The sequence below is a fragment of the Lytechinus pictus genome, chromosome 13, assembly GCF_037042905.1.
Source record: "Lytechinus pictus isolate F3 Inbred chromosome 13, Lp3.0, whole genome shotgun sequence".
Taxonomy (NCBI): domain Eukaryota; kingdom Metazoa; phylum Echinodermata; class Echinoidea; order Temnopleuroida; family Toxopneustidae; genus Lytechinus; species Lytechinus pictus.
This window is the reverse complement of record NC_087257.1, coordinates 4,048,662-4,063,812: the sequence shown is the minus strand read 5'-3', so window position 1 is coordinate 4,063,812 and position 15,151 is coordinate 4,048,662. Positions and strand designations below refer to the sequence as shown.

Below are 15,151 nucleotides of genomic sequence, written 5' to 3'. Positions count from 1 at the left end.
AATAGGGGAGGGGGATATTTTCATCTGTTTTCCGATCAAACATTCTACGCTTTTTGCAACCGTGAACATGATATGTATATGAATTATTTAAACAATTATTATTGATACGAGCGCGAAACGTGAGCTGAATTTTTTTTATATTCTGACCTAAAATTTGGGGGAAAAAAATCTATGAGCACTTTTGGCAATCAAGAACAGGATGGGTATCTATCAACATTTTATGCGATCACGAAGTGCGAACTGACAATTTTTGAATTCCCAATCCAACACTGGACACCATAAGCACTTTTTATAACCATGAACAGGATGGGTATATAGCTAAATAATTAATGCGAGCGCTAAGCGCGAGTTCAAATTTTTTGATATTCTGACCTCGTAAATTTGTGCGAGTGCGAAGCGCGAGCTTAAAAAGGGATTGATATTTTGACCTAAAATGTGGACATTCTAAGCACTTTTGGTAATCATGAACAGGATTGTCATCTAACTAAACATTGATGCGTCCGCAAAGAGCGAGATGAAATTTTTTTCATATTCTTACCTAAAATTTGGACATTTGAGTAAGCATTTTCGGTTATCATGAAAAGGATGATCAGTAACAAAACAGTTTATGCGAGCGCGAAGCGCGAGCTGAATAAAAATCTATATATTTTTATACAAAGTCAGACATTCTAAGCACTTATCTTACCATGAACAGGATCGCCACCTTACTAAACAATTAATGCGAAGAGTAGGATGAATTTGTTTTTATATTCTGATCTAAAATTAGGACTTTCTAGGCACTTTTGGTAATCATGAACAGGATTGGTAATTGATGGGAGCAAACATGAGTTTGGCACCCCCTCCCCTCCCTAGGTAAATTGAACCTGAATTTGATGCACCGAGACAAATATCAAATTAGCGTGTGGTGAATATCCATTCGGCACCCCCTAGGTTGAACATCAATTCGGCGCCCCTATATGTCAAACAGCAACTCGACAACCGTACATAGGAAAAATAATTATTCGGCGCCCCATCCCCAAGGTTAAACATCATTTCGGTGCCCCTATGTCGAACATCTTTACGGCGCCCCGAGGTAAAACATTAATTCGCCCCCCCCCCCCCTAGGATGAAGATCAATTTGGCACACCCTAGGTCGAACATCAATTCGGCGCCCCTAAGCAAAACATAAATTCGGCGCCCCTAAGCAAAACATAAATTCGGCACCCGCTATATACATACTCTAGGTTGAACATCAATTCGGCGCATCCACCCCCCCCCCCATGTCAAACAGCAATTCGTCAACCCCTTTTCTTTCCTTCCCTTTTCTCCCTATTTTGGCGCCCCCGAATACGCGCATGGTAGAGCTACGGATATAGAGAAATAAGGACAAAGATGTAATGACAATATAAAAACTCTTGAAATACTTTACGTTTTCTAGGCAAACAAGAATCCAAACTCCAAAGCGTATAAATAACGTCCAGCTAAATAGACCTCCATTTGCATCCTGTTTGATATGCTTTCCTGTAAGTTCCATTGTGGGCAAAATAAAGGGCAAAAGTAAGTCTGCTTTCTTTGAGAGGGTGTAAATGATGATATATTCAAATACCAGCGAGTGCCATAGGTGACGGAATCATAGGCGACGGAACGTATTTTCAATTTTTTTTTTTTTTTTTTTGGGGGGGGCAAAGCGAAAAAATGCACTTATATGCAAAAAATTGCATTTTTTATGCAAACTGATATTTTCACCATGAGATTATCATCTGTGTTAAGTAGTTGTGCGTTTTGTAGTAATTAAATTGAGCAAAACCTTTTTAAAGTCTTTTCTGATTGATAAAATATCTCTTTAGGCTTTATTTTTCCGGGAGCGAGCGTAGCAAGCAAGCAGTTTGAACATTTTCAAATCTGAAGTTGTGAAACTCGCCGCTTTTTGGTCAAATCGCGCAAATTATTGTTAAAAGAGCATTCTTGCGAGGTGTTAAGAGCGCAAATCGCGAGCTATAAATTCTAGACATTGCTTGTACTAACATGACTAATAAGACATGAAAATCAAACATTCCGAGCAATTTTGTTATGAAAAAGATGTGCATCTAATTGAAGAATGAACGCGAGCGCGATATTCCAACCAGAAAACTGGACATTCTAAGCACTTTTTTTAACCCAAGAACTTAATTGTGTGTCTTAATAAATAATAATTGATGCGAAGCGCGAGCCGATAATTTGTAATATTTCAACCTGAAAACTGGATATTCTAAGCAGTTTGAAACCAAGAACATAATGTGTACCTTTGATGCGAGCGGAAAGCGCGAGCTGAAGATTTGTGACATTTAAACCTGAAAATTGAACATTATAAGCACAAGTTGTAACCAAAACAAAGTGAGTGCCTTCCTAAAAAATAAATGATGTGGGCGCGAAGCGCGAGCCAAAAATTTTGTGATTTCCAACCTAAAATGTATCGTTTGACTTAAAAAAAGGTATTTTATTTTGAAAAGGGACATACATGTACATCATTTTGAAATAAGTGCACTCTCCATTTAAAAAAGGCATTTTTTTCCTACTGGGATTTTTTATGTAGGGGGTTAAGTGCCCCTGCCGCCCCTGCTGCTAATATAGCCTCGGGTTATAATTTTTATCGAAGTTCAAACTGGTATTAACAAAAAAATGTTGGTATGACTGCATTTTATAACGATGGTTTTCTTTAAAATATATATTTTTTACCATTTCGATCCATCACATGTTTGCATTTTTTTGTCCGTCGATATGCCCAGCGCTGAGAGGTCATGCCAAAACGTGATTTTGCATGAAGTACATTCTCTGAACCATCATCGGAACTTCGGAATCACACAGAGATGGAAGACCCCTTCCCCTAAATAGTTCCGCCTAGCTGTATGTCCTCGAATATATATATATATATATATATATATATATATATATATTTAATAAGACATCAGAAATGCGAAACACAAATTCACGAGTAATGCAGTTTTTGCAATAAAATTTGCAATTTTATTATATATATATATCACCATGATAAGTACGTAATTTTATTATCCGAGCACATGCAGCGGACCGAGGAGGAGTGGGTGGAGGGAGAGGCGCACCTAGGAGACGTCATACTTGTTCTTAATTGTATATACTACCATAACAAGTTGAAAAGAAAAATACAAAGAGAAACTTGGAGGGGGATCGATGTTACATGGTTATAACATACAGACCTACGCACCGGTATCATAGGCGGATCCAGGAGGCCGACGTTACGCCCCCCCCCCCCCCCGATATTGGCGGCGCAAAGTAATATGAACGAAAGCAGAGGGGGGGACAAAATATAAGAGGAAGAATGAATAAAAAAAGGTGAGGGGAATTCAGACTTGGGGAGGGGTGAGAGCCAATCATGTCACTACACATGTATAAAAACAATTTAGCCCGCGCTTTGTGTTCGCATTGCCTGTTCGATGGAACATGCATCTATTCATCTATACCAATTCATTTATTGATTTATTCATTCAGTCATGGTTAAACAGGTTCACAAGTTCAGAGTTATTAGTATATAAAATCATAGTAACAAGTACAATTACAAGGTATAATTTATATCAAAATAGTATGAGACATAAAGAAATATTAACTGATCAATGTAATACAAAACACGGAAACATTGTTGAAGGGCTTATAGTAAAACGAACAAGGGAACTAAATAGGCCTTTACTTATTCAAATTTTTGAGCACCTTATCCGTCAGTGTGCATCTTGTTTAATGATCATATTGCTCAGATCAATTTTCAGGACACAATACACAGTCCGAAAATAATACCTCACGCTCGCATTTTTTATAGGGTTTAGTACTGTTACGACTATAGATTCCAACAAAAACTAGCTTTGAGCTGCCGATCGATCGGGAAAAATGTGGATGAAAATATTGTTCACCCCGGCCCCGTTATTAGTGAAAGCTGGATCCGCCCCAGAATATATTGTTTTAAAAAAAGGCGTAGGCCACGCGGTATTTGTCATTTTTTAGTGATAAATACATTGAGGCAGTATATTGACAAATAATCACTGGAAGAGAAAGAGCATCTTATAGGCCTATATAACGCCCAAAGCAAAATAATGAAAAATGGCGGCCAAGCTAGTTCAATACAAAATGATTTCCTTTTCCTTTAAAAAAAATGTTACAACACGTTATAATAATGAACAAATCAAAATACAGAACCTGAAGAAATTGATAACAATTCAGTGAATCGGAATCGAAACAAAAATGCGTATGTAAATATAATTATAAAATAGAAATAAAAAACGGAAAAAAAATAAGAATAGCCCTTTCACAAGCAACCATAATTCTCCCTCCCTTCATACCCTGGACAAGTAAAGAAAAAAAAATACAGCTAGAGAAACGAAGCAAAGAGGAAAAGCAAGGAAAGGGAAGAACGCCGTCTCTCGGTACCTGGTACTCTGCCCAGATATCAGGACCTATTCTCCGCGATTTGAAAAACAACGTGCATAACATCACAATTGTTATGATAGTCATTTCAAAAAGTTCCTTGGTTGTTTCCAAGTTATTTAATTTGCCGTCGAGGGACTGCGCGAATGCACACGCTCCTACAGGATATGAATGAAAAAGTCGCAAATAGACTCCGCCGTTCAATCCGATACTGTACCGTATAGCCGGTATACAGATCGGCACGTGAGACAAGCGCAGAGGCGATGGATATGAATATTCATGAGCAGGTATTGATGTAATTTGGTCTCAAGGTGGCGCTCTTCATTTTTTATGTCAATTTCAAAATCTGCATCAAAAGAAAGCTCACTTGGCAAAATTTCTCTTCTTTATATATTTTTTTGAGAATAAAAACAGTTCTTTTGGCCAATGCAATACATTTTATGGACTCAGAACTTGTTTATGAGTATTTTGAAAAGCGAAGAGTGAAATCTAAAAGAAAGTTTTGAAATAAACCAATGTCACAATTTACCTTTAATATCAGCGACGTAATAATTCAACAATTTGAGTCAACACGGCGGATGTGAATGGGAGGGGAATTTTAAAGTCACGAGCGAGCGAGCGAAAATGATTGGCATTCTTAGACTGAAAATCTAATTTTGTGATAGACTTCTGACACAACACTGAGCACATAACGAAATATGTCACCACTGTTTATTTCCTTTTCTTTTTTGCATATTCTCTTTCTTTTCCCTTTTCCTTGGTCATGGAACTCGGGGAGCCACACGCCCCCATCTGTACGCCATTATACGTTTGAAAACGTTTGAAAGTTTGATGGTTAGGATAATAGTCTATTATAATAATAATAATAATAAACAGTTCTTGTATTGCGCATATCACGATTATGAATAATGTCTCTATGTGCTTCCAAAGGACTTGGATATTATTACCCCAGCTGTAGCTTGGCAGCCGTAATTACTAAGATTACAGCGCACACGCATTTCAAGGAATTAATTCCTGCCAGGTACCCATTCACCTCACCTGGGTTGAGTGCAGCACAATGTGGATAAATTTCTTGCCGAAGGAAATTGCGCCATGGCTGGGATTCGAACCCACAACCCTCTGTTTCAAAGTCCGGAGACTAATCCACTGGGCCACAACGCTCCACATATTATAGAATCCTTACCTTCTTTACAGAAGCCTAGAGACAATTTCGAAAGAGATGGTTGTCAGAATATTGAAATAATATGACGCAAGACATGAGGAAAGCAGGTTCATGATATGATAAATACGTAAAACGACGTTGGCAGTTAGCATAGATTTGGGTATGATAGATGGCGCTTTACACATTGTATTGCAACGTCGACATTGAGCTGAATTACCCAATGAAAAAGAAAAACAAGTTCCCTTAATCTACATAGTCAACAGTAGATGGCGCTGTTGAATTCCGTTTTAGTTTGTAGAGAAATGTAGAAACTTTGAGGAAAACAAGATCAATCCTGTGATTTTTAACAACAGATTTATATGTCTTCATAATAAACCGTTTTTTGATGTTGAACTCTTTCAGAAAGGTATATTTCAAGCATCAGATATTATTGTAGGAAGTCAACTAAGACCAGTCTCATACTTCCATAACCGGGGTTACACTGCTGATAATCTGCTGATGATTCAAAGAATTTTTTCTGTGATTAAAAAAGAATGGATACAAAGTGATGTTATAGTTATAGATAGTGAAAATTTTCAAATAGAACTGAAGATCTTTGGTTACCTACATAAATTTATGGATTTAAAAGCCATATATATATATAATTACTTTATTGAGCAATTTCAAAAAGAGTACATTTTAAAGGTTTATGATGGACATTGTGAATATGATCTTGGAATAGGGGAGTTGAAAGAAACCTTTACAAGATTGAAGAATGCTTTTATATGTAGTAAACAAAGGGAGTTTCAGTACAAACTATTACATGGGGTAGTGTACACAAAAGAGAAGCTCTTCCAATTTGGTTTTGAGTCAGACAATTTTTGTTCTTTTTGTAAACAACAGGTAGAAACATACCAACATTTATTTTTAGATTGTTTAAAGGTTAAACAGTTATGGAAGGAGGTCATCAAAAAGCTTCATTTAAAGGAAGTTATGATTGATGATTGGAAAACAATTTTCATCGGTCTATCTGGTAAATGTGTGAGAATACATGCAATAAACTGTATAATCTTTCTGCTAAAACATATAATTTTTATTTCCAGAGAAAAGGGTGAGCCACCGTCCGTACAAAAAACAACAGATATGATTAAAGGTTACAGAAAAGAAGAATATAATATAGCCAAGAAAACAGGGAATTTGGGAGTACACTTAAGAAAATGGGAACAAATTGGTGCATTTCTTTGACTTATCATTTATCGTATTTTATTTTATTTTATTATTGTTTTCAATGATACAAAGTTACAGATCGAGAGACCGGAACGGATGCGCTACCTGTTGTATGATGTGTGTGCGTGAGGGTTTTTGTGTGCGTGTATGTGTGTGAGGGTGCGTGGGTGTGTTTTTTTTTTTTTTTTTTTTTTTTGGGGGGGTGGTATGTTTGGGTGGTAGGGAGTGTTGGGTGCGTGGGTGAGTGAAAGATTATATATATGTAATCTTCCTCTTAAAGGAGCATAGAGTTTCATGAAAAAAGTAGTTTATTTGATTTGACATAATTTTGATATTAGATATTGAAATAATTTTTATGCTATATTATGTACTTTTTTGGGAAAAGTTATGAGTTTTTTGTGTGTTATTTTTCACATTAAAAAATGTTTCACATTGTCATAGAAGAGAAATTTGGCAGTTTAATTTCATTTGTAATAATTTTAAAAATATTTGCAATCTCATTGATATTGATATATTTATTTGTTTGATTGTTTATTGATTGTATACATGCAAAGAATCTTTATTTATATGAATTGTGATTGTCAACTTATTGATTTAAAAGAGGAAGAAAATGAAATATTATTCAAAAAAAAGTAGAGAAGACATTCATAAAGCTACACCTACGTGGACATGATGTTTAATGGGGGGGGGGGGGGTGTTATCAGATTATTTTGTAGGAAGGGGGATTAGGGGGTGGACAAGTTGATAATTTCTTGTTTTCTCATTTGAACTATAGAGGGATAATAACATAGTTACACTCCTCTCTTATCTGCGCTCTTCTTTCTTTATTTTCTTCTTTTATCTTCCGTTCCTTTTTCTCCTCTTTTTTCCACTCGTAAAAGGGTAAGTCCTCGATTAGTTAGTTACATTTCACACACTCGAGGAAGTGTCCACGTTTAGCAGTGATTTTTCAATGTAATACACAAGTCCACGTTTGGCGTTAGAACTTAAGATGAATTTTTAAGATCCAGACCAGAGCTAAATGTGCAATCGACAAATAGGAAATATGTAAGCTCCGTAGTACAACAGTGAAAGTTTTATGCATATTCACCGCTTGACAGCTGAGTATTTTACTTACGAAAAGCTACAATTAACGGGTTTAGTGGGGGATTTGGTCAAAAGGTTTTTCATTGCCTTTCTCCGGCCTCAAGACCGTGACATCATGTTGTGTTAGAAGCGTTGTGATTCCATAGGCTTGTACACAGAGAAAGGGGGGGTGTTTGTTTTGCCTTGGCAGATTCTGAATTTGATTTCTTTTTCAATTTGCAGAAAAAAATTAAAATTACAATTGTTCAGTACTCAAATGGATGAAAACCTACAACTCCTCACTAGATTTTGGGGGATTTCTTTTCTTAGCTCTTATTGTGCCTAAATTGCTATGTCAGGAAAACTTGTTATATATAATATGAACGCACATATAATTCAAAAGCTGTGCCAAATAAGCAGGAAATGAAATATGGCGAAAACTAGTATAAAGCCGTAGATCTCATCAATTCAAGCTTGCATAAAAAGATATTTATGATATTTCTGTGTGATATAGAACTGAAGGAAAAAGAATGCGTAATCTGAAAGGGGGAAAATCACCCACCTTTTTCTGTGTACATTTTTATGGAATTACACCGGTTCTAACACAACGTGACGTCAGGTCTCGAGGCCGGTGAAAGCGTTTACACATGTTACAAGGAAGTCTATTTTCGATGCCCGACATGCCCGATAACAGGGGCTATTTTTAAGCAAAAATAATCATCTGTTATTAGCTTGTAATTGTTAAAATGATTTTTCAATTTCGTTGTTGGGGTCACTCTGGTCCGGGTCTTTAAGACTACGATAGATAGTAAGTCATTAGTGAGGAGAAAACTTTGCTTCATAGGAAAATGAAGAGCAAATTAGACCATATTTCATATAAAAAAATACAAGAGAAATAGTGAGTGGGTGATGTCATCAGTCCCCTCATTTACATACCAACCATGATGTGTATATACTGTAACTGTTAAATGAAATTAAGTGAATGTCATAACTTTGTTGTTTTATGTTTGATGTTGATAAAATGTTCATTGCTCTACTTGTTAGATTTTTTTCTCTTTTTAATCAAAACAACTTGTTGTTGGAGTGGACTTGTTCTTCCAGTCGATCTCAATTCTGTTTTACTGGTGTGACAGTGGCCTGTGGATATTTTTTTTCTTCAAATTTTGTTTTTCCTGGGAATATTGAGTGTTTCGAAAGTGCTAAAGGTGTTTCGATTCGTTATGTTAATTCTTCTTTCGATGATCAGGGCACTTCAGGCTATTGAGATGAATGAAGGATGTTTTGTTTTCTATCATTTACAAGGTCAACTGATTCGAATACATTTTAAATAAATAAAATTGATATCGGGGGAAAATTGCTTCATTATCTGTTTCATACCGCAAACACAAGAGCACTTCATCTTAAGATGGTCAATGTCCGATTCATTTCTTTGAAAAGGAAAAATGAATAAATAGATAAACGGGCCTTGGCGCCTTGCACATGTTGCATGAATTTGAAGTTTGTGAAAATGGTTGACCTAATTATCTGAAGGTAAGATATATTAAAGATTTTCTTATTCAGAATTTACTTTTGATTCAGACTTCGAGTGATAAGTACATTTACCCCAAACTTTATGTCGTAACATATCAAGAAACAGTGTACCTGAGAACGGGGAGGGAAGGCTGGGGACAAGGCAGTCGCCGAAACCACGGGGCGGGGGGGTGTAGTCACTGAAACCACTGTTCATTTTCCGTGCTCCGAGCCAAAAATATGGGTCCCTTAATCGAGAAATTGATATCGGGGGGGATGCATTATCTGTTTCATACCGGACTAAACACAAGAGCACTTCAGCATAAGATGGTCAATGTCCGATTCATTTCTTTGAACGAAAATAAAATAAAAAATAAACGGGCCTTGCATGAATTTGAAGTTTGTGAAAATGGTTGGCCTAATTATTTGAAGGTAAGATCTATTAGTGATTTTCTTATAATTATTAAAAATTTACTTTAGATTTAGTCATCGAGTGATAAGTACATTCACCCAAAAGTTGATTGTATTATTTCGTAACATATCAAGAAACAGTGTACCTGATAAAGGGGGGGGGGGGGGAAGCTGGGAACAAGGCAGTCGCCGAAACCACGGGGGGTGTAGTCACTGGAACCACTGATCATTTTCCCTTTTCTGATGTTAAAAGCCCCCAAATCTGGGTCCCGTTACACGAAGGTTAGCGATTAGTCGTACGCTTGATTTTCACGAATAAATTTACATTGTAGTCACTGCAATCAATCCTAAAAATATGTTCTACGACGATTGTTAAGCTTTATGTTACGGGCCCCTCTATTCGGATTCTAGGCGGAGATTCTTTTCTTCAATTTTGACTACAAAACTATATGTTAAAAATGAAGAGCAGCTCTTGGGACTTCTATTTAATCAACTATATGCAACCCTTATTATCTTATAAATAGGAAAAAAGAGGGGAGGAGAAGAATTGGCATTTCGCGCTCGCATAATGTTTGATAAGATATTTTTTTGTAAAAATAGATCAACAAAGCGCATAAACTCTAATTTTTTAAGATAAACCCCCACCCCAAAAGCCAAAAAAAAAAACACAAAAAACAATCAAACAAACTTGCTGTTAGCTTTTCTAGCAGCCGATCGGGGGAAGTGCAGTTGTTAGCTTGTTAAACTTGTTACCCACCCCAGCCCCCATTCGACAATGTTGAGTGGACCTGCCCATGTACACATATTTTCGTATCCAAGCATGCCCAGTGAGTATTTCCTTGCAAATATTAAACCCGTGAAACGCACGAGGAAAAAGCGCGCATGCGCTGTATAAAATCAAATCATATTCGCGACCATGGAATATTAGTTTTTACCGTTTATGCTAAAATGTGTCATTTTCTGAATGTCTTTCAGGAGGATCGTATAGCTCTCTATTTCTGCAATGATTGTTAAGGCACCTTAAATGTTAATTCCACAGGCGATGAGATTGGAAGATCTTAATAGGATTCGCAATGACATGCATGTATGACCACGCTCTGTCATCAGAGCGATTCTTTGTGAATTTATCGCCTTTGCCATTTTAATACTTTGACAGCAGGATTTTCCCCCTCTGTTGTGGAGAACCTTAAAGACATTTGCATCTTCTGAATGTTTAGACTGAAAAGTTAGATACATGTTCATGAGAATCAGTTGTGATATTGCAATTTAAAACGTCGTGGTGAAACTTCGTTTTGGACCTTCAAGCTCTGCCAAAGGATTGACAATGAATTCCACGGCGAAAAGTACCTCCCATGAATTGGACGTGACCTCAGTGACCATCTACGCCCTTCTTGGATCTTTGGGAATCCTTGGAAATGGTCTCGTCCTCGTTGTCATGACCACCGTCAAAGAGCTACGGACGACCACCAATACCTTCATCGTCAACCAATCCATCGTCGATTTGGTGACGTCAATCCTTCTCTTTCTGATGTTCATCGCCCCTCCCCTTCCTCTACCGGAAAGCGAACCCGTTGCCAAGCTCATCTGCGCCGTCTGGAACTCCAAGTACATCTTCTGGGGAATGTCTATCGCCTCGACGTTCAATTTGATTCTCCTAACGTTGGAGCGGTACTTTGCGGTTGTGTTTCCGGTCGTGTACCGTGTCCATTTCAGCAACCGTCGCGTTCCATTCCTGGCCGCTCTACCTTGGTCGGTCGGTCTGGTGTTTCAGATCTACTGGGCTGTAGCGAATCGGTATTCTGATGGCCAATGCATCATTAAGCATACCAGTCGTCAGTCGCAGATTCTGGTTGGTATCTTAGTGTTCCTCTTATATGTCATCCCGATGGTCATCATGGCTTTCGCCTATATCAGTATCGCAAAGGCACTTCGTCAACGGGTTAACAGTCGTGCTACTGCTTCGACAAAGGTACAACTGACCCTGACGGCAAAAGACACACTGAAACCCCAAGTCAACCATCATGAAAGAGCGAGGGTAAACGTCATCAAGACACTAATCACGGTTAGCGTGACCTACGCGATCTGTTGGACACCTAACCATATCGTATACCTGTGCTTCAACCTGGGTAAAGGAGTTGGATGGATCACCGGCCCTATGTACAATTTCACGGTGTATCTTGCTTTCTTTAACATGTGTATCAATCCTTTCATTTACACCTTCAAGTATCGGCGCTTCAGGGAAGGACTGAAGACACTCTTCAGGTTGGTGCGGGGAACTGAATCTTCGTCATCGATTACTACCGTACAGATGAGTGATGACGTAGTACGGATCTGATGAGAATAGAAGTCCGTCATCATTTTACAGACGCAAAGAATACCTTCATTTAGGACAAAATGAAGAAGTTAGACTGGCAACAAGAATCCTGACAGGAAAAATGCCTCTGAATAAAGTGGATTCGCCTTGACGGTTTGTATAAGCTACATGAGTTGTCAGTGAAAAAAGATCAACATGGTTATCACTTGGTAGCTCTATAGATAAACTAATTTATAAACAATAAAATCTGAGGATCACATTCGGAAGGAAAAAAAAATCATCAGTAAAATGTAAATGATAAGATGTATGCAGATACTTTTATGAGTAATTTAAATACAAAATAAAAAAGGAGCTGGGCTAAATGAGATCCTTGTCATGATTGTGGATCATCGCATCTAATGTGTATCAGGTTAAGAATATAAATTAAAATGATATAAAGTTTTTTAACTTGTAAAAACTATGTCTTGTTTGACTCGAGAGAATAGCCTATGACGGGCTAAAAAAGGGAGATCATCGACTGTCTCATTTGCATGTCACTGAGTTGTGGATATCACTGTTTTTGTGAAAAATAAGCCAAACTTTATAATGATAAAAACTTTCTTATTTTACATCCGATTTGGATGAAATTTTCAATGTTATGCTTGTTTGATTTTTCTCTATTTATTCAAATCAACATTTTTCTGGGGTGGACTTGACCTTTAAGTGTTAAATACACCATGAACACAACACAAAGTGATGTTGAAATAACAAAACAATATGTTAAAATTACACCAGTGGACGTTAAACGTATGCGCATTAATTTAACACTGGTGTAAAATGCTTGTTAGCGTTGTGGCTCAGTAGTCATGGTAGTTAAGACAACGGGCTTTGAATGGTCGTAGATTCGAATTACAGCCATAGCGCGTTTTCATTCAGCAAGAAGTTATTGATCCACACTGTGCTGCACCCCACCCACGTGTCACGTGGGTGTGCCCAGTAAAATGTATTCCTTGAACGCTTCAGCCTGCGCCCATATGCGGCTCAGCTACAGCCGGGGTAGTTATGGCACAAAGTATATCAAGCGGAGTAGAATATAATGCAGAAAAAGTAACATATTATTATTATGATTGTTATTTGATATTATTATTTATTGTATTTATTCATTTATTTATTTATTTACCACTCGTGGGATTGAACACCCTATCAGCAAATGCTGTTTTTTCGTAGGGGTCCATAATATTAGTATAGTAGTAGTATGATAACCATCATCATTAATTTAAAACTGGTATGAAATGCTCGTTGTGGTCCTATTTCAATAACAGTGTATTTGCAGTGTAGACAATGATAAATTACATTAAATTTTTAAGACTAAATGCATATATTACGAATATGAGGGCACACTTATCAGTTTAAAATGTCTTTTCCTAGTTCTAAGGTCACGACCCTATACATGTGAGCTTGTTTAGGAACAATGAAGAAATATAATCATATTGAGATAGTAAGAGTATTATTTTGTGGTTTCCACTCTTTTCTTCTGATTGTTAAAAAAGCGATTAAATTCTCGTGTATGATTCGGCTTATAACATGTATTTCCCGTTGCCTTTCTTCCTTTTATTACCCTTACAACCCGAAATTGTAAACAAAAGTCAGGTATTGGTAACAAAACTAAGAAAGAGAGAGAGAGACAAAGCAGGGAGAGCGTGATTATTGCGAGAGAGGGGAAGAAAGGAAGAGTTTAAATCTTTAAACTATTGTTAGTTAAAAATTAATTCAATATAAATATGGGCAAATCTCACATTATTGATCGTAACAATAAGATTATGTATTTCCTCCTCTTGTTCGGCACTTTGTTTTGCCTTTTAAAGGGATGCTCCAGGCGGAAGATATTTATATTTTAATTAATAGAGTAAAATTCGCAAAGAAAAAATACTGAAAATTTGATCAAAATCGGAATACAAATAACGAAATTATTGAATTATAAAGATTTGCATTATTCCAGTGAAACAGTTCTAGGCATGGTTTGTGAATTTTACTCTACTTATATAGGTATAAATATCCTCTGCCAGGAGCATCCCTTTAAGTTTTGGATAAGGATATTCACTGGGCTTCACTGTCTTCATTCTTTTCACTCTCTTAACATCACTCTCTCTAACCGGTGTGTTGGCTCAGTTGGTAGAGCGTCCGTTTCACAACCGGGAGGTCGGGGGTTCAAACCCCGGCCGCGTCAGACCAAAAGACGTTAAAAGATGGGAGTTGCTGCTACCCTGTTTGGCGTTCAACGATTAAAGGGATAGAGCCTAATCGATCTGGCGCTGCACATCGGCTGCCGGGGCCACGATCAATTGGGCAAGCAAATTTTCGGAGTATTTCATTTCATGTCTATTTCGAACAATAAATTATGGTTTTTTATATTTATTTCACGCTTATCCTTAAAGGGGGCAAGCGGTCACTACTTAAAAAAAGAAAGAAATGAGACCATAGAGAATAGCTCTATGATGAGACCATGGCCCATTTGTATAAAAGTTACTGTTATGGTAACTTCACCCTCCAATGGCAACGCTAATCACTAATCAATCAAAATCAAGGATTCCAGACAAGTTACTGTACCATAATGGTAACTTTATATGCAACGGGGCCCAAATCTCTATATAAAAAAGATTTAAGCTAGGTTCTGTCAGTCTATAATATGAAAATGACGTGATCCCTTCATGCCCTTACTCTTCTTGTCCCCCAAATGGGATCAATATTCGTGAACAAATAGAACGTGAGCAAATTACCATTTTAATGCTTTTATTAAAATCGAGTGTAATTTGAATACGCTAGTGAATTCGGACATTCTTTGTGATGGCTACCTTCACAAAACCGATATGTTGACTTTGTTTGAGTACATGACTGAGATTATGACGTCATCTTGTTTACTCTCTCTCCCCTTCTCTCTCTCTCTTGTATGTCCATAAAGCTGTTTGTTAGTTACAATTGACTTTAAGCACGACTGGTGACCATTTCTTTGCTTAATGAGATACTCAAACCACTGACTTACTACCTAAGAACATGTTCCAGTACGCATATAAAGTCGTGCGTAACTCTACGAACAGCTA

At 37.2% G+C, this 15,151-nt stretch overlaps 2 protein-coding genes across 2 annotated transcripts in view; both read left to right on the top strand.

Annotated features, from left to right (window-relative positions):
* LOC129274394 (basic helix-loop-helix transcription factor scleraxis-like) overlaps positions 1-10,774 on the top strand; it is a 60,706-nt gene extending 49,932 nt beyond the window's left edge. Inside the window, exon 2 of the mRNA XM_054911208.2 lies at positions 10,736-10,774. Coding sequence (XP_054767183.2) covers positions 10,736-10,774 — 39 coding nt within the window. The remainder of the gene's footprint in view (positions 1-10,735) is intronic.
* A 310-nt stretch (positions 10,775-11,084) lies between these two features.
* LOC129274847 (cholecystokinin receptor-like) lies at positions 11,085-12,095 on the top strand. The gene has a single exon (XM_054911586.2). The coding sequence runs from the start codon at positions 11,085-11,087 to the stop codon at positions 12,093-12,095; it is 1,011 nt and encodes a 336-aa protein (XP_054767561.2).
* The last annotated feature ends 3,056 nt before the right edge of the window (positions 12,096-15,151 follow it).

Coding starts and splice junctions, on each gene's coding strand:
- LOC129274847 (XM_054911586.2), top strand. CDS start 11,085: ATGAATTCCACGGCGAAAAGTACCTCCCATGAATTGGACGTGACCTCA.